Source organism: Lytechinus pictus, chromosome 3 (assembly GCF_037042905.1).
Source record: "Lytechinus pictus isolate F3 Inbred chromosome 3, Lp3.0, whole genome shotgun sequence".
NCBI classification, from domain to species: domain Eukaryota; kingdom Metazoa; phylum Echinodermata; class Echinoidea; order Temnopleuroida; family Toxopneustidae; genus Lytechinus; species Lytechinus pictus.
This window is the reverse complement of record NC_087247.1, coordinates 81,414,788-81,442,493: the sequence shown is the minus strand read 5'-3', so window position 1 is coordinate 81,442,493 and position 27,706 is coordinate 81,414,788. Positions and strand designations below refer to the sequence as shown.

The following is a 27,706-nucleotide window of genomic DNA, read 5'->3' as shown; positions in this document are numbered from 1 at the left end:
CAAACGTCATTAGTAAGACTCTGCTCCCCCAACGTCATTAGTAAAACTCTGCTCCCCCAAACGTCATTAGTAAGACTCTGCTCCCCCAAACGATATTAGTAAGACTTTGCTTCCCCAAACGATATTAGTAAGACTTTGCTCCCCCAAGCGTCATTAGTAAGATTCTGCTCCCCCAAACGTCATTAGTAAGCCTCTGCTCGATCCCCCAAACGTCATTAGTAAGACTTTGATCCCCAGACGTCATTAGTAAGACTTTTCTCCCCCAAACGTCATTAGTAAGACTTTTCTCCCCCAAACGTCATTAGTAAGACTTTGCTCCCCCAAACGTCATTAGTAAGACTCTGCTCCCCAAACGTCATTAGTAAGACTCTGCTCCCCCAAACGTCATTAGTAAGACTCTGCTCCCCCAACGTCATTAGTAAGACTCTGCTCCCCAAACGTCATTAGTAAGACTCTGCTCCCCAAACGTCATTAGTAAGACTCTGCTCCCCAAACGTCATTAGTAAAACTCTGCTCCCCCAACGTCATTAGTAAGACTCTGCTCCCCCAAACGTCATTAGTAAGACTCTGCTCCACAAACGTCATTAGTAAGACTCTGCTCCCCCAACGTCATTAGTAAGACTCTGCTCCCCCAAACGTCATTAGTAAGACTCTGCTCCCCAAACGTCATTAGTAAGACTCTGCTCCCCAAACGTCATTAGTAAGACTCTGCTCCCCAAACGTCATTAGTAAGACTCTGCTCCCCAAACGTCATTAGTAAGACTCTGCTCCCCCAAACGTCATTAGTAAAAATCTGCTCCCCCAACGTCATTAGTAAGACTCTGCTCCCCCAAACGTCATTAGTAAGACTCTGCTCCCCCAAACGTCATTAGTAAGACTCTGCTCCCCAAACGTCATTAGTAAGACTCTGCTCCCCCAAACGTCATTAGTAAGACTCTGCTCCCCCAACGTCATTAGTAAGACTCTGCTCCCCCAAACGTCATTAGTAAGACTCTGCTCCCCCAAACGTCATTAGTAAGACTCTGCTCCCCAAACGTCATTAGTAAGACTCTGCTCCCCCAAACGTCATTAGTAAAAATCTGCTCCCCCAACGTCATTAGTAAGACTCTGCTCCCCCAAACGTCATTAGTAAGACTCTGCTCCCCCAAACGTCATTAGTAAGACTCTGCTCCCCAAACGTCATTAGTAAGACTCTGCTCCCCCAAACGTCATTAGTAAAACTCTGCTCCCCCAACGTCATTAGTAAGACTCTGCTCCCCCAAACGTCATTAGTAAGACTCTGCTCCCCAAACGTCATTAGTAAGACTCTGCTCCCCCAACGTCATTAGTAAGACTCTGCTCCCCCAAACGTCATTAGTAAGACTCTGCTCCCCAAACGTCATTAGTAAGACTCTGCTCCCCAAACGTCATTAGTAAGACTCTGCTCCCCAAACGTCATTAGTAAGACTCTGCTCCCCAAACGTCATTAGTAAGACTCTGCTCCCCCAAACGTCATTAGTAAAAATCTGCTCCCCCAACGTCATTAGTAAGACTCTGCTCCCCCAAACGTCATTAGTAAGACTCTGCTCCCCCAAACGTCATTAGTAAGACTCTGCTCCCCAAACGTCATTAGTAAGACTCTGCTCCCCCAAACGTCATTAGTAAGACTCTGCTCCCCCAACGTCATTAGTAAAACTCTGCTCCCCCAAACGTCATTAGTAAGACTCTGCTCCCCCAAACGATATTAGTAAGACTTTGCTTCCCCAAACGATATTAGTAAGACTTTGCTCCCCCAAGCGTCATTAGTAAGATTCTGCTCCCCCAAACGTCATTAGTAAGCCTCTGCTCGATCCCCCAAACGTCATTAGTAAGACTTTGATCCCCAGACGTCATTAGTAAGACTTTTCTCCCCCAAACGTCATTAGTAAGACTTTTCTCCCCCAAACGTCATTAGTAAGACTTTGCTCCCCCAAACGTCATTAGTAAGACTCTGCTCCCCGAACGTCATTAGTAAGACTCTGCTCCCCCAAACGTCATTAGTAAGACTCTGCTCCCCCAACGTCATTAGTAAGACTCTGCTCCCCAAACGTCATTAGTAAGACTCTGCTCCCCAAACGTCATTAGTAAGACTCTGCTCCCCAAACGTCATTAGTAAAACTCTGCTCCCCCAACGTCATTAGTAAGACTCTGCTCCCCCAAACGTCATTAGTAAGACTCTGCTCCACAAACGTCATTAGTAAGACTCTGCTCCCCCAACGTCATTAGTAAGACTCTGCTCCCCCAAACGTCATTAGTAAGACTCTGCTCCCCAAACGTCATTAGTAAGACTCTGCTCCCCAAACGTCATTAGTAAGACTCTGCTCCCCAAACGTCATTAGTAAGACTCTGCTCCCCAAACGTCATTAGTAAGACTCTGCTCCCCCAAACGTCATTAGTAAAAATCTGCTCCCCCAACGTCATTAGTAAGACTCTGCTCCCCCAAACGTCATTAGTAAGACTCTGCTCCCCCAAACGTCATTAGTAAGACTCTGCTCCCCAAACGTCATTAGTAAGACTCTGCTCCCCCAAACGTCATTAGTAAGACTCTGCTCCCCCAACGTCATTAGTAAAACTCTGCTCCCCCAAACGTCATTAGTAAGACTCTGCTCCCCCAAACGATATTAGTAAGACTTTGCTTCCCCAAACGATATTAGTAAGACTTTGCTCCCCCAAGCGTCATTAGTAAGATTCTGCTCCCCCAAACGTCATTAGTAAGCCTCTGCTCGATCCCCCAAACGTCATTAGTAAGACTTTGATCCCCAGACGTCATTAGTAAGACTTTTCTCCCCCAAACGTCATTAGTAAGACTTTTCTCCCCCAAACGTCATTAGTAAGACTTTGCTCCCCCAAACGTCATTAGTAAGACTCTGCTCCCCAAACGTCATTAGTAAGACTCTGCTCCCCCAAACGTCATTAGTAAGACTCTGCTCCCCCAACGTCATTAGTAAGACTCTGCTCCCCAAACGTCATTAGTAAGACTCTGCTCCCCAAACGTCATTAGTAAGACTCTGCTCCCCAAACGTCATTAGTAAGACTCTGCTCCCCCAAACGTCATTAGTTAAAATCTGCTCCCCCAACGTCATTAGTAAGACTCTGCTCCCCCAAACGTCATTAGTAAGACTCTGCTCCCCCAAACGTCATTAGTAAGACTCTGCTCCCCAAACGTCATTAGTAAGACTCTGCTCCCCCAAACGTCATTAGTAAGACTCTGCTCCCCCAACGTCATTAGTAAAACTCTGCTCCCCCAAACGTCATTAGTAAGACTCTGCTCCCCCAAACGATATTAGTAAGACTTTGCTTCCCCAAACGATATTAGTAAGACTTTGCTCCCCCAAGCGTCATTAGTAAGATTCTGCTCCCCCAAACGTCATTAGTAAGCCTCTGCTCGATCCCCCAAACGTCATTAGTAAGACTTTGATCCCCAGACGTCATTAGTAAGACTTTTCTCCCCCAAACGTCATTAGTAAGACTTTTCTCCCCCAAACGTCATTAGTAAGACTTTGCTCCCCCGAACGTCATTAGTAAGACTCTGCTCCCCAACCTATAGTTCGTCTGCGTCAGTCGAGATCGCCCTGGTTAACAAATTTTAACGAGTTCATAATATTTGGGCAGGGAGCCAGATCGTTGTTAATAACCCCTATCCCCGGATCACCATGCCAATCAAAACTTGCTTGATTGGGCTTGATCGAGTTGGTCAACTTTGAATACGTCCAAAATAATTGCATGACTGCATCCTTTTCGTTCTCTCCTGGGGAGCATTTCATGAAAGGACTTGTCGGACGTTTTATCCGACAAGTCCCACTTTTTCCGACAGTTACCATAGTAACAGTACCTCTCAGCCAATCAACATCAGAGAAAGATGTCAGATCTGACAACTTGTCAGATGAAAATGTTGATGAAACACTCCCCTGATTTAACTTGACATGCTTGATGAATTAGACTGACTATCTTGGTAAAGATTGATTGAGTAGATCGGTGCTGAAGTGAGTTTTACAATGAAAATCTAGCATTCGTTTATTTTATTAAGTAGACCCTAGTAGATCCCATGTTATCTACAATTGATCGTTGCCGAGTTTTAAACATTGTTGGACAACTTTCATGACGTTTGTGGAAAATTTCTAAAGTCAGTGGGACAGTTTTAACTTTAACGATCTGACAAAGGAAAATTCGGAATATATTTGGCATACAAACTGATCATTACTGCGATGATTTCAATCCAAATTACCCAATAGATTAGAACATCTGGTAAAATGATTTCAATTGTAAACGACGATACTTTGTATATGACCGATTCCGCCATTTAATTGCTACTCATGATTTTAATCAATCTTGAATTGAACTGGTATTGCATGCTTATCTAGACGGCCAATCTGACTTTGTATTATGAGTATTCCTACGTGTTTTATGTTGAGCAGGTATCGGTCGATCGACGACAACGGAATTATAGAAAGGATTTGGTTGTTTGATGTCGCTAATGTATTACAGGAATACAGGGCCTACTCTAACATTTCCTAGGAATGAACAATTATATTGAAGGCCATCATTTATCTTTCTTTCGAAACAAAGAAGTGACAATTCAGTAGGAAAATATTCTTTAATAGATGTCACCGAAGTGATCAATGGTACCTACTGGATTTCTGAGCCATTCGTCTGTAATTGGTGGTCTTTCTCTCCTCAGTACTACAAGTGTCTTCATCATCTCCAGACTAGCTCTACGGTCACCAAGACTACCGCTGAATGGAAGCTCGTATTCATTTATGTCTGGATGAGGAGGAAAAGTGTGAAATAGATAAGACAGTCATTAATTTTTGCTTGGATCGCATTACCGTGTACTGATCTCGGTCTGGTTGGTCTAGTTCGGTTAAGTGATAGACTTGATCAACTTGACTGACAATTCAAGAACTCAAATTTTTTAAAATATCCGAATATATTTTTGTTAACAAGCACACCTAGTAAGCAAGAATGCGTGTAGCGTGTTCATTTAATTGAATGCAGGATACAAGAGCATTGTCGATTAAATGCCTTGCTCATGTGCATTATGTACCGCGGCCGGGGATCGAACCCCGAACACATCCTTAGACCACTCGGCCACGGCACATAGCCATGACGACCAATTGACACCGATTACATTACCGAGTAAGACAGACCAGGTCAAAAATATTTTAATCAGGCTTGTTGGAGTTGATTATTTCGGAAGTGCAAACCCAGCATTAAACTGCATTAGAGGAATTTCCCACATGGATTAAAAAGTTTGTATTCAGAAAAAAAAAACATTCCGCTCGTATCTGCACTTATTGGTCCTCGTGTGGGACTTGAACTGTGCTACAAATTACGCCAAAGATAATTTTTCATAATAAAGATATTGTAATTGTCATTCAGATAGTTATACCATGGTCACATTTGCTCTACGGCGGCCGTACGGCGAGTCGAAAACAGCCGTTTTATTCATTTTTACTAAAACCACTTATATGTAGCTGGTACAAACAAATGTTAAAACGGCTGTTTTCGACTCGCCGTACGGCCGCCGTAGAACAAATGTGACCAAGGTATTAATTTCATATGCTAAAGCATCATAACATAAGCTGGATAATGGTTTCAAATAATTGATGAATTATTATACACGTGTTCATGCATGGTTGGTTCAAGGACATGTCACTGGACAGGGGCGGATCCAGCTTTCGCCAATAGGGGGGGGGGCCGAAAAATATTTTCATCAACATTTTGCTCGATTTGCCGCTATAATCTTATTTTTTTGTTGATTTTTCAGGGGGTAGTCCTAACTAAAGACTGAAGTTTTAAGAATATGTTAGTTTTTATTGTTATCAACAAAATAAGGTATCACATGTGGTCTTAATATATAATGCGAGCGCGAAGTGCAAGCTCAAATTATTTGATATTTTATTTCCTTAGACCTGAAGATTCTGAGGAGATTTTATAATCATGAAAAAAGATAAGTATCCAACTAAACAATGAGAGCGCGAAGCCCGAGCCGAAATTTTATTATAGTAACGTGAAAAGGGACTCAATTAGGACTGTTTTTAGTGATTAATGAAGAGGGTAGAAGTATCACCCATTAAATAATGAGAGTGCGAAGCGCGAGCTCAAAATTGGACAATCTAAGCGCGTTTTTATTTAAATAAAGAACAAGTTGTGTGTTCACAAACAATTACATGCGAGCGCGAAGCACGAGCTTAATTTGTTGATATACTGACATGATAAAGGAGCATTTTGACAAATTTTGGTAAACAATTTGTTTAAATCAAACAAAATAATGAAAGCTTGATGTGCGAGCTAAAATATTGTGTGCAAATTGATTTCAGAACTGGATATATAAGTGCCATTAATCCTCTTGAATGGGATTTATTACACAAGCAATGCGAGCGCGAAGCGCTAGCGATTTTTTTTTTATATAAAGCCTATTTTCCAATTGATCCCCTCACCTTTTTCTTGTTTCCTTTCGGGGTTGGGTCGGGCCGGCCGCTACGAGGCTGCAAATTACACATCATGGGTATGATACCTCTTTTTCTTTCTGTTTTTCATAGTTTCTATCAAGTTAAAGAGTACACTTTTTTCTGCAGGTTGTAAAAAAATAGGGGGGCCGGGGCCGGCTCGGCCCCCTCCTGGATCCGCGCCTGCTGGAGATAAGTTTATTGTCATAATCGTAGTTTAAGTGGGTGGTACTTGCTATTGTGGAAACTGAAAGATAGCATTTATGTAGTAATTGTTTTCTTAGAAGAAATATACTAGTTATTTCCAGTTTCGCCTCAAACATCTTCAACTCCGACCTGGAAAAAAATGGCTGGGAAGGCCTTGGATAAGTAGGTCTGATTTCTCCTACGTAATTTCCTCCACGGGCCGAGCAAGAGGCATCGGAAGTGAAGAAGCAGTCTGTTACTTCCGGGTTATGCGATTATTATTCTTCAATACATTTGTACTTTCATAAGATGGCGAAAGGAAAGTTATATAGGAGGGAAGGGAACGAGGGAGGAAATGAATAAGGGAACGCCTTATTAATCACAATCCTATTCTACTTGACTCATGAGATGTCATTAATGCGTTTTGTCCAGGGTGGATTTTTTTATGGGTGAAAATATCTTTCGCCCCCCCCCCCCCCTATTGCCGAAAGCTGAATCCGCCCCTGCCACTTTTGCATTTTAGACAATATGATACAAACAATATTATCTAAAATGCAAAAGTGGCAGGGGCGGATTCAGCTTCAGCTAAGGTCATTCATAGCAAAGATCAACTTAAATGATTATAATTACGATTATAATTTTAGAGAATAGAGATGACACGAGGAAGAACATGGTAAACTAATTTTAACCTTTTCCTGGATGGATGATATATATGTTACTTGATTTCACCCTTCCTACGGAACTTTAATAAAGCTAATGCTTTCAGAATTTCACTTTTTAATGTACTTTTTTGATAACCTTTTTTCTGTCCTTTATTTCTAGATAGTATGTACCCTTTTTCATTCCATTTTTGTATATTTGAATGTATGTCAGAGGAACATGATCAGTTATGTCTTTTTTGTATTTATCTTCACCAGTCAGTATTCATGAACATATATCTGCAACTTGATTTAAACATACAGTACATATGCATTGGAAAACATGAATTCCTGCATTTTTTTATATGAATCCGTTAATAGATATTGATCCAGATTTAAATATGTTTAATTTTGTGAACACAAGTACTTCTACTTACACACCAAATGAGTTTAATATGAAGTTTCATAAACATCTTGGACTGAGTATACTGCATATAAATGCTCGTAGTCTTCAGAAAAACTTTGAAAAAATCTCAGAATTTATATCAACAATTCATATATCATTTTCAATTATTGCAGTTTCTGAAACGTGGATTACTGATATACCACTTTTACCTTTTGAGCTGGAAGGCTATACATTTTTGAATTCCAACAGGGTCTTTGGTCGAGGAGGAGGTGTAGGTTTTTTTGTATCAAATAAGTTAAAATACCGAATAAGAAATATCGTTTATGAGAATGAGGTTAATGATTATGAATATTTATTTATTGATGTCTTAAATCTTTATAACATCGAAACTACAGTTGGAGTTATATATAGAAAACCAAGTGGTAATGTTGACGAGTTCTTGAAATTTTATGAATACATGTTATGTAAGCTTAAATGTGAACATTGCAATTTGTATATTGCTGGGGATTTTAACATTGACATCTTAAAACATCTTAATAATTCTGATGCTGCCAATTTTTTGAGTATCAATTCTTCTTATGGTCTCATACCCCTCATTAAAAGTCCGACTCGTATTACTGCCAATACTACTTCTCTAATTGACAATGTTTTTACCAATGTTATAAATTGTATAAATTATAGTGGAAGTTTTAGTGTGGATATTTCTGACCACTTGCCAATTTTTCATCTTTCTCAAATCGAATATAATTCAAACGATGCATGTAATTCTAAAATATTATCTCGCAAGATTACGAAAGATGGTATTGATTCATTGATTGCAGAATTGTATGTTACAGACTGGTCTTCAATATATTGTTGTTCTGATGTGAATGAATCTTATGAGTTGTTTTTATCCAAATTACTAAATGCATTTGACAAACATTTACCTTATGTTAAATGTAACGCTAAGAAACATCACATCCGCAAACCATGGATCACTCCTGAAATTTTACGTTATATTAGGAAAAAGAATAAGCTTTACAAAATATTTTTGAATAATCGTTCTTTATCTCATGAAAATAAATACAAAAACTTTAGAAACAAAGTGAATCAGATTTTGAGGAACGCCAAAAAATCATTTTACTCCAATAAATTGAACAATTATCATAATGATGTTAAAGGCACATGGTCTGTTTTGAATAACATACTGAGAAAAACAAAAAAATATCTTCCTAAGTATTTTATATTTGATGATAAACGTGTTGATGATCCACAGCAAATTGCGAATGATTTTAATAATCATTTCATTAATTCATGTGCCAAGGCAATCGATTTATTACTTCAAGATAATAGTTATTTATTTTCTGATTTCAAAGATTATCTGACAACTCCAAGTGCTGTTTCGTTATATTTGATACCGGTAAATGAAAGTGAAATTATTGAAACTTGTAAAACACTAAAAAATACTAAGTCATGTGGGTTTGACTCTATTAGCACTGTTGTTTTAAAGAAGATTATTTATTCAATTGTTAAACCAGTAACACATATTTTTAATCAATCCTTAGCTACTGGAATTGTTCCAGACAAACTGAAAATTGCTAAAATTGTTCCTATTTATAAAAAAGATGATTGTCATAATTTTGAAAATTACAGACCTATTTCAATTTTACCTTCTCTGTCAAAAATATTAGAAAAGTGTATGCACAAACGTCTTTATTCTTACTTGAATAATAATAATTATATTATTAGTAGTCAATATGGTTTCCGTTCAAACCATTCAACTGTACATGCTTTGATTAATTTACAAGACAAAATAATTGGAGCCATAAAAAATAACAACTTTGGAATAGGTCTGTTTATGGACCTTTCCAAAGCTTTTGATATTGTGAATCATGACATTCTTTTATATAAGCTTAAATATTATGGTGTAAGGGGCATAGCACATCAATGGTTTCAGAGTTATTTACAAAACCGATATCAATATACTGTTTTTTATGAATATTCATCGGATCGTTTTATGGTAAATAATGGAGTTCCTCAGGGGTCTATTCTCGGCCCCTTGCTTTTCTTGATATATGTAAATGACATAGTTAAATCCTCTGGTAATTTTGATTTTACAATGTATGCAGATGACACAACAATATTTTATACGCAACCTAACCTTTTAAACTTAGAACAAAACTTTAATTTCGAATTGTCTAAAGTGTGTAATTGGTTTAAAGCTAATAGACTCCTCATAAACAAAAAGAAGACCAATTTCATGATATTCTCTTTACATAACTTATCTGATATTTCAAACACGTTGACTGGCATTACCATTTCCATTGACTCCATTCCTCTAAAGAGGGTAAATTTTGTAAATTTTCTTGGAATCTATATTGACTGTAATTTAAAATGGGATACCCATGTTAACAATGTTATTTGCAAAGTATCCAGATGTATTGGTATTTTATTTAAGCTTAAATACTAACTTTCAAATCATTCTTTGTTTTCATTATATAATGCTCTTCTATTACCATATTTATCGTATTGTGTCAGCGTTTGGGGTAATTGTACTAAGTTAAAAATAAACACCTTATTTAGATTACAAAAAAAAGCTTTGCGAATTTGCACCAACAGCCATTACCTTGCCCATTCTGCTCCTCTCTTTATAAAACTAAAAACTTTGAATATAAGTGATTTATATCAGTATCAAACAGCAGTGTTGGGTTACTTGTATTTTCACAATCTACTTCCATATAATATTTCTACTATGTTCTCTTCAAATCTTAATGTTCACAATTACAATACAAGAAATCGATATAATTTTCATCGTTGAAAAGTTTTATTTATGTATGAAGAAAAATGTCCTCGATGTAGTATTCCAATCATTTGGAATTCATTACCAAATTATATTTCTCTTTGTAATAACCAAAACTCATTTAAAAAACATTTGAAAACATTCTTTTTGTCCAAATACTGACATGTACATGTACCCCAAGTAGTGCATGTATTGCCATTCTTTTTTTGTCGATGTTCCTCTGACACATTTCTTTTTGTTTCTTTTGTGTAAACATGTCTTTCAGTAACACATGATATATTTTATTGTATTAAATATAGATATAAGGGAACTTATTTTACAGGGCCACATGGCCTTATTTTAGTTTCCCTTTTTTTCATTTTCAAATAATTTAGCATGTATTTACCCTTTCTTGTTTTCATTGAAAGGCATTCTGTAAACTGTTTATATGTATTTTACTTTTATCTTATGAATGTATATTATTGCATGTATTTAATTTGTATTGTAATGAACTGTTTTTTTTATGATTATGGAAAATAAATGATCAAACAAACAAACAAAGCTTTCGGCACTATATTTTCACCCATATCTCCCCGATCGGCCGCTCAAAGTTGATTTTTGTTAGTTTCTTTGAAGGGGTAGTCCTAACAGTCACTTCCATGCTTCTTTGCTTATTCTTTTACAAAACATAAATATATAATAATCTCATATAAGCCCTAATTGAATGAATTGTGCGAACGCGAAGCGTGAGCTGATTTTTTTTTTTTTTTTTATTTCATGTATTTTGTCTTGAAAATTGAACATTCTGACCAATGTCTGTGATCGTGAACAATATGTGTATGTAACTAAAAAATTACTGCGAGCGCGAATCGCGAGCTGAAATTGTTAATATACGTTTTGGCCTGATCGAAAGGGACCCGTTAAAGACTGTTTGCAGTTGCCCATGAAAACGATACATATTTCAACAATCAGATGATGCGAGCGCGATCTGAAAACCTTTGACATTGACATAAAAACTGAACATTCTAATCATGTTTTGTTTTCATTAACAGGATAGGTATCTAAATAATCAATGCGAGCGCGAAGCGCGAGCGGAAATGTGGAGATTTAGACCTAAAAACGAGACACTTTTTTCATGTTTTGTAAATCATAAAAAAAATGAGTAACTGGGTATCTTCTTATATTAATAATGCGAGCGCGAAGCGCGAGAAGAACATTTTAATATATTTTGGTATGAAACTGGATAATTTAAGCACGTTTTGAACAAGCCGAGTATCTCAATAAACATGTCTGAACGTGTTCATAAGACTGAGACCTAGAGTCTGGGCTTTCTAGATACATTTATTTTATTATAAAAATCAATAATGCGCGAGCGCGAGCTGAAAAAATGATATAACGATCTGAAGAGTCAAATTTAAGCAATATATCAAGCATTGTGTAGGAAAATTGTAAAGTGGATATGGATCGCACTTAACAAATGATAAAAGCGAAGCCCGAGCTGATTTTTTTTAATTATTAATTAGACCTAGCACTTACATTGTAAGAGCATTTTGTCATCACATGAAAATGATGACTATCTTTCTAGGCACGAGATGAAACTTGTCGATATTCCATTCTGAAAAAAGGGACAATTTCATTATTAGGAATTCATGAAACTGTTATTTATCAATCTAATATTTAATGAGAGCGCGAAATATGTTAACAATAAGGCCTGAAAACTGGAAATTTTAGGCACTTTTTAATATTGTCTTACGGCCTACTTGAGCGAATACATGGTAATCCTCCTATATGCAGAGCTACTCGGCCGTTGATGGCGTGCAGGAAACCCAAATCATGGACCCATGCCCGTATTATCTGGAGAATATGTCTTTGATGGGCGCCCGGGTGCGATAGTGTGGTTTGCGTACATTACAGAATGCGGTGCTACTGCGAGTATAGGTCTATGGGGGTCGGGCCGATCGTTACGAGGGCGTAAATTAAACATGGGTATAATACCTTCTTCTTACTTTTTTTGTTTTCAGCGTATTTCTCAAGTTAAAAAGGACACTTTTTTGGTTGCCCCAAATTAGGGGGCCGGGGCCGGCTCCCCCCCCCCCCCCCATTGAATCCGCGCCTGAGTGGTCTTTTGTATGTAATCTATGCCTACTCACAGGCTTAAGTTATTTAGTACTACAGGTGTGCACAATTCACCGAGAATGTCTTACTGAAACTGGTCACTATATTCATCGTAAAGATTCAATAAAGGAATGATTTATTTTAACTTGGCCAATAACTTAAAATCTTGAGTGTCTGTCACTTTTCCTCGGTCGCGAGTTTTTCATGGTTTAATCGGGTAAAGGGTCCTAATTAACCAAGAATGTGGGTAAAATTAGTTTTAGTTCAGTGCTTCTGAAGTGGTTTTATATCAATCAACATGATTTTTATAAAATATTAGGGTTCGGAGTTCTTTGTCATATTTGAATTTGTAAAGTTTTCTCGTATCACTTCTTTCACACATCAGGTGTTTTTGTGATTTTTCAAGTTCAGCTTTTTGACAAAGAATTCACACTTTGGTAAAAAAATTTCTTTATATCAATGTAGATGCCAGTGACTCTAATGATACCTGCTGACAGTCAACTTAATGGCAATGTTGGTCCTACTGCTTGCCTTAAACCACGTTTATCAGCTTATTTAAAACAGTAGGACAAACAAAAATGTTGCCCCAATGAGTTGATTCCTGAAATGGCCAAGAACACCGAATTATTGGGAAGATTCTAACCTGGGTAAATTCCGACTAATTGGGGGTTGGGCACAATACATTATAGATATTATTAGCTTAAACTTAATTAAAAATGACGTTACTGTCTGAACTAACATGTATTCCCTGATTTAGCTAAAGGAGCAGAAAACCCGAGGTTACATTGTTACTCATATTATAAATGTCTTGAAGAAAACGTCGTCTTCATCAAGAATAATGCTGAGATCATAAGAGTTGTAGACAGAGGGCGGAAATTGGCGGAAACAAGCGCTGGGCTTTGGATGCATATAAGAAAACACTAGTCTGGCTTACTAGCTCCCGTTGCTGTACAAGAGACCCTTTCTTGTCTATGTAATACACTTTACCTACATGAATATTTGAATTATCGAAGACTGAACATTATTCCCCAAAAATGAATCTTTACATTATGACACATCAATAAGAGAATCTTTATTACTAGCATCTAAGAAGAGCTAGGAAATACCCAATAAGAAATCCACACCCACCCCACCCCCCTAAAAAAAACCTTAACACAAGAATATGGTCAGGTGATTTTCTAATTTTCTACCTGACAGAACGATTTGTTATGAAGTGGTAAAGTAACGCTAGAATGAAGATGAAAGAACAAACCTTTAAGTAATGTACACCTTGAGGTGATCTCCCATAGGATAAGAGCCAGGGCATAGGTGTCCATCTGCTTGAATGATTCAATATCCTGAAGATTTACCTTACATTCTAAGGCCTCAGGTGACATGTATCGCGGTGTACCAACCTGTATAAGAGAGAGAGAGAGAGGGGGGGGGGGGAGGGTGTGGGAAGAGAGGGGGCGACAGGGAGAGAGAATCATACAGATTAATTTCAACAATCTTTCGTCAACATAATCAAGCTTTTACTTTCTTTTTAGAAATGTAACATGATTGACTACACTGAAAGCTCTATTGTGTGTGAAGATTTAGAGTAAAGATACTGTCTTATATGATGCTATATAGCTTATCAAAGCTTACTTGTTACAATCTTGGAAACAAGAATGTCCTATGACGACTTCTGTGTCGACACCTTCTTATAGCTTACGTATGACGTAAAATGAAAGAGCATTTGAGAGGCTACAGCTTCTGTTGATTATGATTAAGAGATCAAAATTGAATGAAATTGAATAACACGTTCTGTTTGCAATTATAAAACAGTGCAAATCAGACATAATGGACTACAACGGATATAGCCCTACCCCACTACCACCACCATTACGTGGACAATGATGGTACTGCACCTGTCAATGTTATTTCAAAGTGATGAGTCTTTTTAAAAATAGACAAGAAAAACACATTAATGAAAACAAGATTCATAGACCTTGATCATCTAACACTTTTTATTTAACGAGGCAACAGACAGGGTTTAATGGACTATAATATGCTTTATTACCAGGGCCGAATTTATTTCCCTTTTCACTGATTAAAGTTGATTTAATCCACGGTTGTCACGTTAAAGAAGTGATATGTCAATAACATAGAAAGAGAATGTTTAACCGATGCTATTCTATTTGTTATTCACGAATGATTACCTTTAATCTATTGTTATCATCCATTCGATATATTAATTGTTTTATTTCTGCTGTTTGACGTGATTTGTAATTACATTGTATGGTTCTAATAATTGTGAATTCGGTATCAATTAATTTCTAATTTTGAATTTATAGTTACATATTACTTATTGACTGATCACTGATCGGGAAAATCATAACAGTTGATGAAGAAGAGTAAACTATTGAGTAAATATCAAAATGAATAAAGAAAACAAATACACGTACACAATTATGTACATTGCAATGAAAGTTGGATGTTTCTGGTTGTCAATGTGACTAGAGTACAATTCTATTAAAGAAAACTTTCGTACGCAGGCTGGATTTATGGACAACATATCAATCATTTTGATATACTGACGATACCACATATGTGCACTATATTCAAAACAAAGAAACAATAAAGGGCATCAGCACCTACTTTATCAAAGCAAAATTTAATCTCTTCCATTATTTTGTTTCAACAAATGAAGCGAAACGTTTCCTACCATTGAGTTCCTCTATACAAGCAACCAATTGTAAAACCTTTCCTGAATATCACTATCCAGCTGACGGACCCCCCCCTCTCTTTCTCTCACACTCACTCACTCTCTCTTTCTCTTCATCCCACTATTATTGTTAGTATCCCATCATTTTCAATCAATGCTAATCATTTCAAGCTGGATAGGATATCAATTAGTCACACGAGATAAACGGAGTGTCAAGAGGTCAAAGATTGTCTAAACACTCTTTGTCAGGGCGTACCACGAATATGACATTAGAATTAGGGATGCTTTCGCCAACTAAAGGTAATGATTCTTTGATTAAAAGGAGAGAGTGGTACGAAATTTACACAGAATTGTTTGATTTGGTAACATCTGATACAATGAATATTTAGACAAAATAAACTTGGTGACCAGATCAAAGATAAACACTCTTTATTTCATAATGAATGTAAGTTTAATAATTTGATGATAAGTTTGTTGCCAATAATTTTCTCAAAATATTTCGAGATTGTTTTAGAATGTTATTCAAATATTTTTCAAGGCTTGAACTTGTTAGTTTGATTTGAAGCACCGTGTTTCTTTAAAGGCGAATTATTGTTTAAGAGTATTATTTCGCCAATTTACAAATATGATACCATGAAATTATATAAGTTTTGACAATGCTTATTAAGAATATAATGTTCTGAAATGATTGCAACTTTTCAGTACTGAAACAAAGAGTATTAAACATTTGATCTGTAAAAAGGGGTGTGCTACATGTATTTGATATTGATATGAAAACATTGTGAAAAAATAAAATCACAAATTTGTTGTGTTTTTTTTATTTCGAAATCATTGTTTTCTTAATTACTGTGTGTCTTTATTGCTTCTTCTGGTTATAATGCTGGTATATTCGGATACCATACTTTCACCTGACACATCGAAATTATCAATATAAAACATAACTGCTGATACGAGAGTTATAAATGTTTACCGATGTAACAATATCTTTCCCTTATAATACCCTTTTCAAGTTCTTACTATGACTTGAATTTCATTTCAAATCTAATGTGACAATTCTGAGTAAATGGTTAAAGTTGTAATATAACGAAAATTGGTATATTATTTGTATATAAGATCTCAAAATATTTGACTCCGTATTACGAAAAGTAGGTTGAACCTTTGTGTCAGATCCTCTATATATACTTAGCTGGATATTTCAGAAAACGTCATGTTTCTCGGTGTCACCAGCTATGTTTTGACCTTTGACTTAGATCATGACAGTGTCTTCGGAGCAGGGTGTCATTCACAGGAACAATACGATCATCTCTTCTTTCCTCGTTTTTCATTTTATTTTGATTATATTTCATATACAATGATGCATGTGGGAGGTTGTGTAAATGTTTTGGAGGAATTGTTCTGGTGTTTTAGCTTGAGTGTTCCCTCTCCCAGTATCCCGATTTTGGTATAGTCTACTGTGCAAACCCTTCACTCGAGTACAGGGTCTGAATTGCAACCTACTCATGCCTCGCTCAGGAATTGAAACAGCAAGTTTTTTATGTGCTAGTCTTTGCGTGGAGACACACTTGTTGATCAAAGTTTCAATCAGGGTCTCTGCATGCAGACTAATTTTGGTTTACCTAAATCATGTCGTCAAACTGAATAAAATGAAATTTCATCTCACCATAATGCAATTCCCTTTCTCATTAAATCATTATGAATTTTGAAGGTGGCAATCAAGATCTGTTTGCCTACAAAATACATACAATCCGTTATTATTGTCAGTTAATTCAAGAGATTAATTTATTAATTTATAGGCCTATCTGATGACGTTTTTATTTTATGCATGCATACCAACCATTTTGAAATTGTGAGCAAAATATTATCATCTTCTTTCTTGATGTCGTTCACACAAAAACTCATTAGTTTTTCACGATGTCCTTCTTTGATTAGCATGATTCCCCAAACTTCTCTAATGAGAAATTAGAACACGGTCGATATCGAATGGATCAAGTTATTTTCAGTAAGACTTCTCTTTATTCTAACTGTCATTTACAATTTGTCATCCAATCCTTACCTTTGTAGATTATACCTATAATACTTTGTGTGTATCATTTCAAAGACAACTTTGGATAATAAAGAGAAAGAAACGGGGAAGAAATCTAATATTTTCCTTCCTTTCTTGTTTAAATTCTCTCGCATATTGGATGTCACTAAACACCAAAATGTCACTGTGGATTACTCTAGTATCCTTGATCTCACTTCATCTCCATCACCAGTCTATTGTCTTTGATAAAATCATGGTCAAACGTATGACAGGCAGCCAACTGTATTGGAAAGCCTGATAAAACGGTCATGACTATAGTTAGCTATAAAAATAACTTCCTTTTCTGCTTATGCTTGAGTGATATTGTATACGGTATGAATTCATTTTTTCAATGAGCTCGGTTTGAAATTAACACTAGATAACGGTATACAGAATTTACATGGTGAAGAACCTTCAAGAACTGATATAATTCTGTGTAAAATGCTGCGAGGGAATACATATACATTGATGGATAATTAATGAGATCATGCAGACAATGAGAGTAGAACCTACTTGACCACTATTAGCCAGCTGATCCGTTGAAGACTGAGGATCTAGTCGAATAGCCAAACCAAAGTCAGCAATAGCACATGTACCGTCATCCTTCACCAAGATATTAGTGCTTTTCAGATCTCTGTGAGCAACTGGTACCTTGTGTAATCCTTGAGAGCCATACGTCTCTGCGTGAAGATGTGCCAATCCTCTGGCTGCAGAACCACATAGTTTACAGAGGTCGATCCAATTCACTGTACGTTGCCGCAGGTATTCGTGCAGGGAACCATTCTTGTAGTATTTTGTGATAAGCCAATATTGACGCGTCGGACTTGTCACGCTAACACGACGGACTTCGGCTGAGATGAACTGCACAATGTGCTCATGTCGCATCATTACCGAGTGGTCGGTAAAAAGTTCTTTTTCGACGTTCCACGATGCTGAGTCGTATTCGAAGAAGACCTTGACAGCTACGGTGCGCTCTTTTGTACCGTTATTGATTTTCCAGTTGGCGCGCCACACTGCACCGAAGCGTCCCTTGCCAATGAGTTCATCTAGAGTAATTGGAAGGTAGTTTCCATTGAGATGAAGTGGACTATCTGGAGGGCTGTCTTCTCCAATTCGCTTTGTCTCGCTCTCATCAGTTGTCATATCAATACTCGTACTCTCTGTATTACTTGTCTGGGTCTGTGTATGTAGCTCATCCATCATTGGTTGTCGGTATCGAGTGATGTGGATGTATCCGGCAACAGCAATTACGATAGTGAGAAGGACTGCTGGTACAACTGAACATACAACGATGACAAGAATCTCACGATCCAACAGCTGATCCTTCGTACCTCCTTCTGTTCTATCTGGATCTAGTGGGATATATGAAAATACATAAATATATAACTTCTTTTCCTTATCAAGGCACCATTAACATTCAAAATGTACAACACTCGAGCTTTTGAAATCACACGAAAACCCTCATATTTTTTAAAATGTATAGTCAGGCCTGGTATAGTTAACAATTTGCTACTGGGTTCAGATCGTAATCAACTTTCTTCTGTTAAATGGGAGTAACTATCTTTACTTACGTGGAAGAATTGAGAAATATTGAATGGTTAATCTGAGATATATTCAAGGCTACACTTTCATTTACCATGGAGTCACTTAATCAATCATTCTAGAGCGTCGGCCTGAAACCATTATTTACAATACCACGTAACTAGCTACTTTTGATCTATATATATTTAGTTTACCGTAAAAAATTCTGAAATCTAAATAGGGGTCGAGGAACCGTCGGGGGGAGGGGCAACTTTTTTCCAAAAGCGTGTACAAAAACGTAAAAACTATCATCTTATTGTGATTTTCGTTCATGGTCAGTCCCCACTCGAAGGACCATTCCGCGCCCCTTCTTAAGCTGTTGATGAAACAAGAACAATTATAAAAAAAACCTTGGAAACAATGCTAGGAAACAAACATGGGGAAAGAGAATACGAATGTTACATAAACACATAAAACACGACATGCTAAGTTAAAAGAGTTGGAATTCAAGCATCTTGATAAGTTTTTCTTAGTTCATCATGTTTATAAACATGTCACAGAGCAGGATCTATATATAGATGTATAGGAGCATTGGATATGTAAGGTAAGTTCCAGTTTGTATTTTTTTCTGATGGTAATTGAACTGTTGAATATTCACCGTTCTTGATTTGTTTGATGAATGTTAGAATGTATTTCTCTAGTAAAAATATTATTGCAACTTTTAAATGCTTTAGGTGAGGGTTAGAAGCAGTCGGGTCGTTAGATCGCACATACAATCACGCACTAGAAACATAAACTTACAACAAAGCGACACACAACGTATGGAAATTAAGATAGTTTTAAATAAAACATCTGTAATGACTTTCCAGCTTGACATTTTACTTTCAAAATCAAACACTCTACTTTGTTAAGTGTTGTTTGGTTCACAAGTCATGCAAGTGGTCATTTTCTTAATTTGAACTATCCGAACCTTTTTTAAATGGTACTCTCATACAGTCTGACAGTTGAGCAACCAAAAGTAATCACAGTATCAGCAGCGAATGGTGATACTGTGCAACGTGTCCTTGCCTTTCTTGGGCATTTCGTTAGTAATAAATATTGTTCGCTATTTCTAATTCATTGGTCAAGCCGGCCTGAGTCCACTTGGGGTGATACCATAGGGTGATACACAGCCGACGTGAAGGCACCTTCAAACCACATCCAAAGTTTGACTCAGTCCAAGGCGGTTTCAGCCCGGCAATAAACAAAATTAGGTGTTACACATAAGTGAAGCCCCGTCCGACGCCGGCTTCAGTCAACTTTCGGCGTATGTGTATCACCACCCTATTTTAACAGTGATTAAACAGATCTAGAAACTCACCAGTATTCTTAACTGGTGAATTGCTTGTTTTGGTTGTAGCCTCACTGGAAGGTGATGATACCGTAGGTTCTTCAGGAAGAGTAGCCTCTGACATGTATATTACCTTGTTACAGACATCACTATCACAGGTACATGAATAAGATCCTTCCGATGAGTAACTATACTCATCTAGCTCTACCTACAGAAATGAAAAAAAAACTCAAGTGATTTAATCGAACAGATCTACATCAAATGGTGATAGTGCATTTACAAGTCTGCATACCGTAGCAATTATGTATCGAAACTTTTACTCTGATTGGGTAAAAAATATTGACTGTTTGTTTATTCCAAATAAAGAACAAATCGGTTTAAATACTACTCCTATTTTCGAGTATAACGATACCAAACACCAAAACACTCGCCGCTGAATGAGATGGCGGTTTGTCGGCAATTCGGCATCCCCTGCCAAAGATCCTATAAACCACTAACATGGCTAAGGACACAAGGAACATGGGGGAAGTAATGCTATTTTTTGTGGTGTCCTGTCGGAGTTCAGAAGAAGGAGGAGGTCATGAGGACACTACGGGTGATGCAGAGTAGAGGGTGGAAGCTATATAGTAACAACTGATCTCGAAAGCCTGTATGCATGGGTGTCGATCACGGGGGGGGGGGGGATATATCCCCCCCCCCAAATATTTCAAGTGGGGGGATGGCCTGTATTATCATCCCCCCCCCCCCAATAATTTAGGGTAGAAAATTTATAATAATGATGATGAAAAATGAAAAGTTTGATCATGATGATTATAGTGATGATTATAGTATGCCATCAATCAGTTTGTTTCCCTCGCAATTTGTGTATATTGTTATTAAATAAAAATATTCTTTTCCAGGACTTTTAAACAGATGGGTGGAGGTTCAAGATGAAAAAGAATGAAATGTTTATGTAAATGATATTTTTTAACACATGACATAAAAGGACCCCGACGAAAAACAACTTTTGTTGATAGGGTGTTCCATCCCACCAGTGGTAATGTGATCATATTTTTACAATTTTTTAATTAGTGAAATCAATTAATGGTTTCAGAAAGAATAATCATTCATTTCTCTCTAAAGCGTATCTTCGGATATGAACATCGGATGTTTTTTTTTCCATGTTATTCTTGTTATTGTTATGGACTTGAATAACTAAACTTGATTGACTCTTTCTTATTTTGGCAAAAAGAAATCTCTTTTGAGTTTGGAAAGGGATGACAGTTTTGCATTCTATATGAGCACACTCGTGCGGTACGTAAATTTCATTTTAACACATATATTAGCTGATATTACACACTGATTGTTCAAGAAAATGTTGGAGAAATATCATAACATGACAGTTGAGTTTTGATTGTTTTTATGTTTGTTTTTGTTTTATGCACTTATAAAGCATTTAAACCATGTTAAAATCCAGGGTTAAAGTCGTCTACGAAATGACGGTAAGCCCGATGGCGCACGAGAAGCCACACAGTTTGTAATTTGTGCTAGTCTTGATTTGTCCGAATCTGCATATTATCATCATGCATTAAGAAGAAAAAAGATATCGCCAGTCGGGTTAGACTTAAGAGAGAAGTTGTATACATCATGTTCAATAAACAGATCACTTTGTACATGGTCCAGACAATTTTTGTCATTTTTTCTTTCGTATGAGTTTAAAATAGGCTTACTTGTAACACAAATTGAATTTTCAAAAAAATTATATAAGTACAGTACACTGCAACAACGAAAGAATTTCCAAGAGCACAGTAGCGTAACTACGGGGGGCATGGGGGCACGTGCCCCCCCCCCCCCCATCGGCTGGCCAAAAAAAAACGAGGAAGAGGAGAAAGGAAGAGAAACGTAGTGGGAATAAATAAATTATTGTTCATTGTAATGTTATATTATAATAATGTTATGTTATAATACATAAGAAACATTTTTTCATAACTTTATTTTGCTCAGGCCTAGATGTCTTCATTTTTCCCGGTACTCGCATTGTCTGTTTAACGTTTTTAAGTCAATATACACCAAATATATTTCCTCGCACTTCGACTTATTATTGTTTGATGTAGTGACATATGGTTCTTTTTCATGACTTCTTAAAGTGATTGCCCCATTTTAAGGTGTTAAATAAAACATTTCCTGTCCGTGCTTACGTTCGCACTAGTAGATTGGTGAGATATGACTGCTCTTCATGAATTCCTAAAAATCAGTCCTTAAAATGTCCCTTTTTCTGATCTCAATATCAACATTTTTCAGCTCGCGCTTCGCGTTCGCATCATTTGTTTAGTGAAATACGTATCGTATGGTCTTAGTGAATTCTTACAAACAGGCCTTAGAATGCCTCTCTTCAGGTCTGAATATCCTAAATTTTCAGCTCGCGCTTCGCGCTCGCAATATTTGATGAGCGAGATGCGTATTATCATGATTACAATGACTACAAAAAGTGCTTCATGTGTTTAGATGTAGCAAAATCAGCAAGGGCTTTGCACTCGCATTAGATGACTATGGTGAGATATGTATACTCCTAATGGATTCCTAAAATACAGTCCTTGTTTGGGGTCAATATTTACAAAAATTTCAGCTCGCGCTTCGCGCTCGCATTGTTTGTTTAGCGAGACAGGTATGTATCATGATTACAAAAATTTGCTTCGCGCTCGCATTATTTGAGCAGTGAGAAACATATCCGTTTAATGGCACTGTCCTTAAAATGTCCCTATTAGGTCAGTATACCTGGCAACTGAGCGCGCTTCGCGCGCTCACTAATATGCTTTTCACACTGCACTTTTTTTTCCTAAATTGGTGGGGCTAAGGGGGGTCTTAGCCCCACCAATTTCCCGGGGTTAAGCTTAGCCCACTTCGTTTTCACACTACGTTTTAGCAAAGTGGGCTAGCACGGTAAATAGTACGATACTATCTGGCCCTGCAAAAAAGCAGGGTTAGCAGGCTTATTGTGGTGCTAGTACCACAATTGCGGTGCTAAGAGATGCAGTGTGAAACGAAACAGGGCTAAGCAAAAGCGGGGCTAAGCATTAGCCAATCACAGAAGTCGAAATTGCACGTTAATCGCGCTCTGTATGGTAAAAATCATCAATATTCATGAGTTGTGTGATTGCCCGGGGTTAAGGCGTTAACCCCGGCTAAGCAATAGTACGGGATTAAGAAAGACAGTGTGAATCGGAAAAAAAAGATAGTATGGGGTTAAGGATAGTCCGGGGTTAAGGATAGTATGGGGTTAAGGAAATGCAGTGTGAAAGCATATAAGTGACTCAAAAAATTTGCTGGTGCCCCCCCCCCCCCCCAATGCCGTGACTCACGGTACGCCACTGCAAGAACACCATGCATATCAACCACTCCCAAATTATGTCCTAACTTGTGATTTTAGTGGGGGTAATGTTGGAAGATCCCCATCCACAAGAACATTTGTGTCAATCATCCCCCCAACCAAGAATACCGATCGACACCCATGCCTGTATGGACTCCGACGCCAAGAACCGTTGTCTGATTCAGTGGTGTGTGGTTGCCATCTTAAAAAAAAAACAAATGTGACATCCTCATAAAAAAATTGTTGCAACTAAATTGATTATACGCAATCAATAACTTTCTACCTGACAATGTTTCTTTCCCACTATGTCAGGATTGGTATCATTGATGCAGGAGAACATTCCAATGATGTTTTGATTCAAAGGGTCAGATCCATTGGTAGTCTGGAATGTAGCAACCAAACAATATCCTGTACATATTGTTGACGTCGTGCATTCGATGGGGACGCAGAAATCGCCTTGGCAGTCGAGTTGGACTTCATTGCAGTCGAGACATTGGAAAGTTACTGCAGGAGAGATCGTAACCATGAACGCAACTGTAAAGGAATACAAACATATAAAAAAAACATTATTTTCCAGTTGTTATTTGTCAATGGAATAACACTGCGCCATAGTTCTCACATGTTAGCCTTCACCATTATGACTTCATATTGATATGACGTCATTAAAGGAGAATGAAACTCTTGGAGCAAGTTAGCTTTTGTGAAAGCAGAAAAATCAAAGAATAAGATCAACAAAAGTTTGAGTAAAATAGGACTAGCAATAGAAGAGTTATGAGCATTTGAATGTCGAGATCACTAATGCTATGGAGATCCTCCCATTGCCATTGGCAATGCGACCAAGATCTATGATGTCACAGATGAACAACTCTCCCCTTTTGGACGCTGAAAATATACCCCAAAACATCTCTTTTTGCTCATTCTAATCATATGACAAACGATTCATCAATGATATAATGTTGTGAAACCTCTGTACTTGTCCTCTCATAAAGAGAACACCTCACCTTGTGATAGACTCTATAAAAGTGAGAATATAAGTGAAATAAGTACTAAAGTAATGAGGGAGTTGTACGTGTGTGACACACTGAACTAGAGATACGTATCTCTAGTTCAGTGGTGTGACATCACAGATCTTGGTCGCATTGCCAATTGGAAGGATCTACATGGCATTAGTGATCTCAATATTCAAATGCTCATAACTTTCTTATTATTCATTTAATCTTCCTCAAACTTTCAACAATATGTTTATTTGATTTTTCTCTTTGATATGGATTCAGCTGGTTTCAAGGGTTTCATTCTCCTTTAATACAAAATTGTATTTTATTTATCAATTATCATTATGATTATTATCTTCATCATTACAATGTTATTGATGATCCTGGTGGACAATGGTTAAAGTAACAAGATTTTTTATTATTTTCTTATTTGTATCTTTTTCAGTGGAAAGAATGAATAAGACTCCAATCATCTAAACATGCGAAATGAGTGCTGACAAACAGACTGTCATCATTGACTCAGAATAAATCTGTTTGAAATAATGGCAAAACAAGTAATTTGTTTTTCCTATCATGAAAAGTTTGTCCCATTACTTTTTTTTTACTATTATTTGAGAGAGAGGAAGAGGGGAGGGTGGGCAGGGAGATAGTATCGCGTCAAAATTGACTAGCCTTGTCTTGTCAAGTTTCTACCTTTTATTTAGCTGATTTACTATCTTTTATATATTAATTCCCTAAATGACAGTAGTGTTAGCCTCTTGACGAGGCCCTGGTGGCTGCTCTTGATTTGTCGATTAATATCACGAGCGAGTGTAGTGAGCCAGGTTTGTGGTAAAAATATCAGCCCTCAGTGCCTCAACAAGAGACTACAGTAGTGTAAGCTGAAAAATTGTTTTTATTCATTCCATCAAAAAAATGTTTGTGTTTTAGCCAAGAATAAGATTTTCTTTCGTTTAACTATATACCATGGCATATTAATTCGTACTCTGGTAGTAAATGGAAAAAAAAAAACCACACCGACTTAATTCAAATATCCTGGATATTATATTCCACTTCTGGTCTATATGACGTCATTGCTCACTAAAACCAGTTATCCATCAGCAATATAGAGCAACACCCGACATAACAATGAAAGTCTACTGGCTCTTTTGTGCTGAATTTCTCTACTGAGATCCTACATGCGCAAAAGGTCTACATTCTATATACTCTGTGGAAATCTTCAGGGGCCGAGGAACGGTTTTCAAATGACCATGCACACACACAAAATCATAATCAGATGGTAATTTTTACGTTTTTGTACACGGTTTTGTAAAAACGTGGGGGGGGGGGGCTGAAGCCAACCCAGCCTCCCCCCCCCCCCCGTTTCTGCGGCCCTTGATCTTGCACGCATATTTAATTTTGTTGCCATGAAATTCGAATGCATGATCTAAAACTTTTTCAATTCAAATAAACACTTATTTTCTTCCATTTCAAAACAGATCAATACCAGGGTGTTGGTATTCAACTTTAATTCCAACTTTAACCATAGATTATATAATAATTAAGATTGTGATATTGTAGAGAACTATTCGTGTATCGTAGATTTACATTTTATTCCACAATGAATAAGATGAAACACGTGTTCAACAATATATGGGCCAATGGATAACGACAAGTACAAGGAAAATAATTACTTCCATTAGATATCAGGATATAGAAACAAATCATGTAGAACAACGTGACAGTACTATCCCATCTAATCATAACATTCCAGTTATTCACTGTTTAGAAATCAAGTGTAAAAAGGGATATCTGCATCACTTATCATAGGATCCTTTTAAAAATGATTTCTGTGTAGTTCAGTGGCAGGTTAACAAAGTTCTACCACTTTATATAATCCACGAAGTTCGTGTTCGAGATAAGAGTAAAAGTGCACAAAAGAACAATCGAAGTTATCAGAGGTTTCAACAATTCAAAATTAGACGGATGTCCGCTTGCCTTCATTAAACATGTTAAATATAAATCAATGTGGTTCAACTTAACAAAAAGTCCTAATTATTGCCATGCCGGGTTTTAATAAGTTTATTCTTCTATCGGATAGAGCGATAACAACTGATCATTTGGCGCATTACTTGTTTTGTATCAGGGGCGGCGGAACGCATTTTCGTGGGGGGGGGGGGGCAAAAAAAAAGGGCACTTATATGCCAAAAAGGGCATTATGGTGCAAACGGATATTTTCACCATGAGATTATCATCTGTGTAAAGAAGTTGTGTTTTTTGGAGTAATTAGGTTGAACAAAGTTTTTGGGGAAGTGATTTCTGATTGACAAGACATGTATTTAGTTTTTTTTGTCGCGAGTGAGTGGTATGGAAACATTTTCAAATCTGAAGTTGTAAAACTCGCTTTTTGGTCAATTATGGACCTAATTACTTTTAAAATGGCATCCTTGCGAGATGTTGCGAGCGCGAATCACGAGCTCATATTTTTATGTAATTTTATGTAATAAGACATGAAAAGTAAACATTCCGATCAGTTTTTGTAATCATGAAAAAAAGGGTGCAAATCTAATTAAATAATTAACAAGAGCGCGAAGCGCAAGCTGAAAATTTTAATATACTGACCAAAAAAGGAACCTTTAAAGATTGCATTTAGTGACTGAATAGGATACGGGCTAGTTATCTCACCAATCAAATAATGCGAGCGCGAATCGCGAGCTGAAAATGTATGATATTCTCACCAGAAAACTGGACATACTAGGCATTTTAATAAACCAGGAACAGACTGCCTCCTTAATATCATTGTTTACCTTAATAAACAATAATTGGTGCGAGCACAAAACAGTAGCCAAAAATATGTGGTATTCCAACCTGAAAATTTGACCTTCTAGGCATTTTTATTAAACCAGGAACAGAATGTCTACCTTAATAAACAATAACTGGTGTGAGCGCAAAACACTAGCCAAAAATGAATGATATTCCAACCTGAAAATTTGACATTCTAAGCATTTTTGTATGAACAGGGTGAGTAGTTTACTAAACAATCATTTATGCGAGCGCGAAGCGCGAGCCAGAAAAATGTGATTTCTCACCTGAAAACTTGATATTCTAAGCACTGTTTGCAACTTGGAATAGAATGAGTACCTTAAAATACAATAATTGATTCGAGCGCGAAACATGAGCCAAAAATGTGTGATATTTCAACCTAAAAACTGGACATTCT

The 27,706-nt window shown here is 37.1% G+C and overlaps 1 protein-coding gene across 1 annotated transcript in view; it reads right to left on the bottom strand.

The window, feature by feature from the left end:
- Positions 1 to 24,049, bottom strand: part of LOC129256625 (TGF-beta receptor type-2-like) — a 29,470-nt gene extending 5,421 nt beyond the window's left edge. Inside the window, exons 1-5 of the mRNA XM_054894782.2 lie at positions 23,799 to 24,049; positions 20,200 to 20,377; positions 17,832 to 18,670; positions 13,823 to 13,964; positions 4,649 to 4,779 (exon numbers count right to left, since the gene is read on the bottom strand). Of these exons, the coding sequence (XP_054750757.1) occupies positions 4,649 to 4,779; positions 13,823 to 13,964; positions 17,832 to 18,670; positions 20,200 to 20,377; positions 23,799 to 24,041 (1,533 nt within the window). The 5' untranslated portion in view covers positions 24,042 to 24,049. The remainder of the gene's footprint in view (positions 1 to 4,648; positions 4,780 to 13,822; positions 13,965 to 17,831; positions 18,671 to 20,199; positions 20,378 to 23,798) is intronic.
- Positions 24,050 to 27,706: the final 3,657 nt, after the last annotated feature.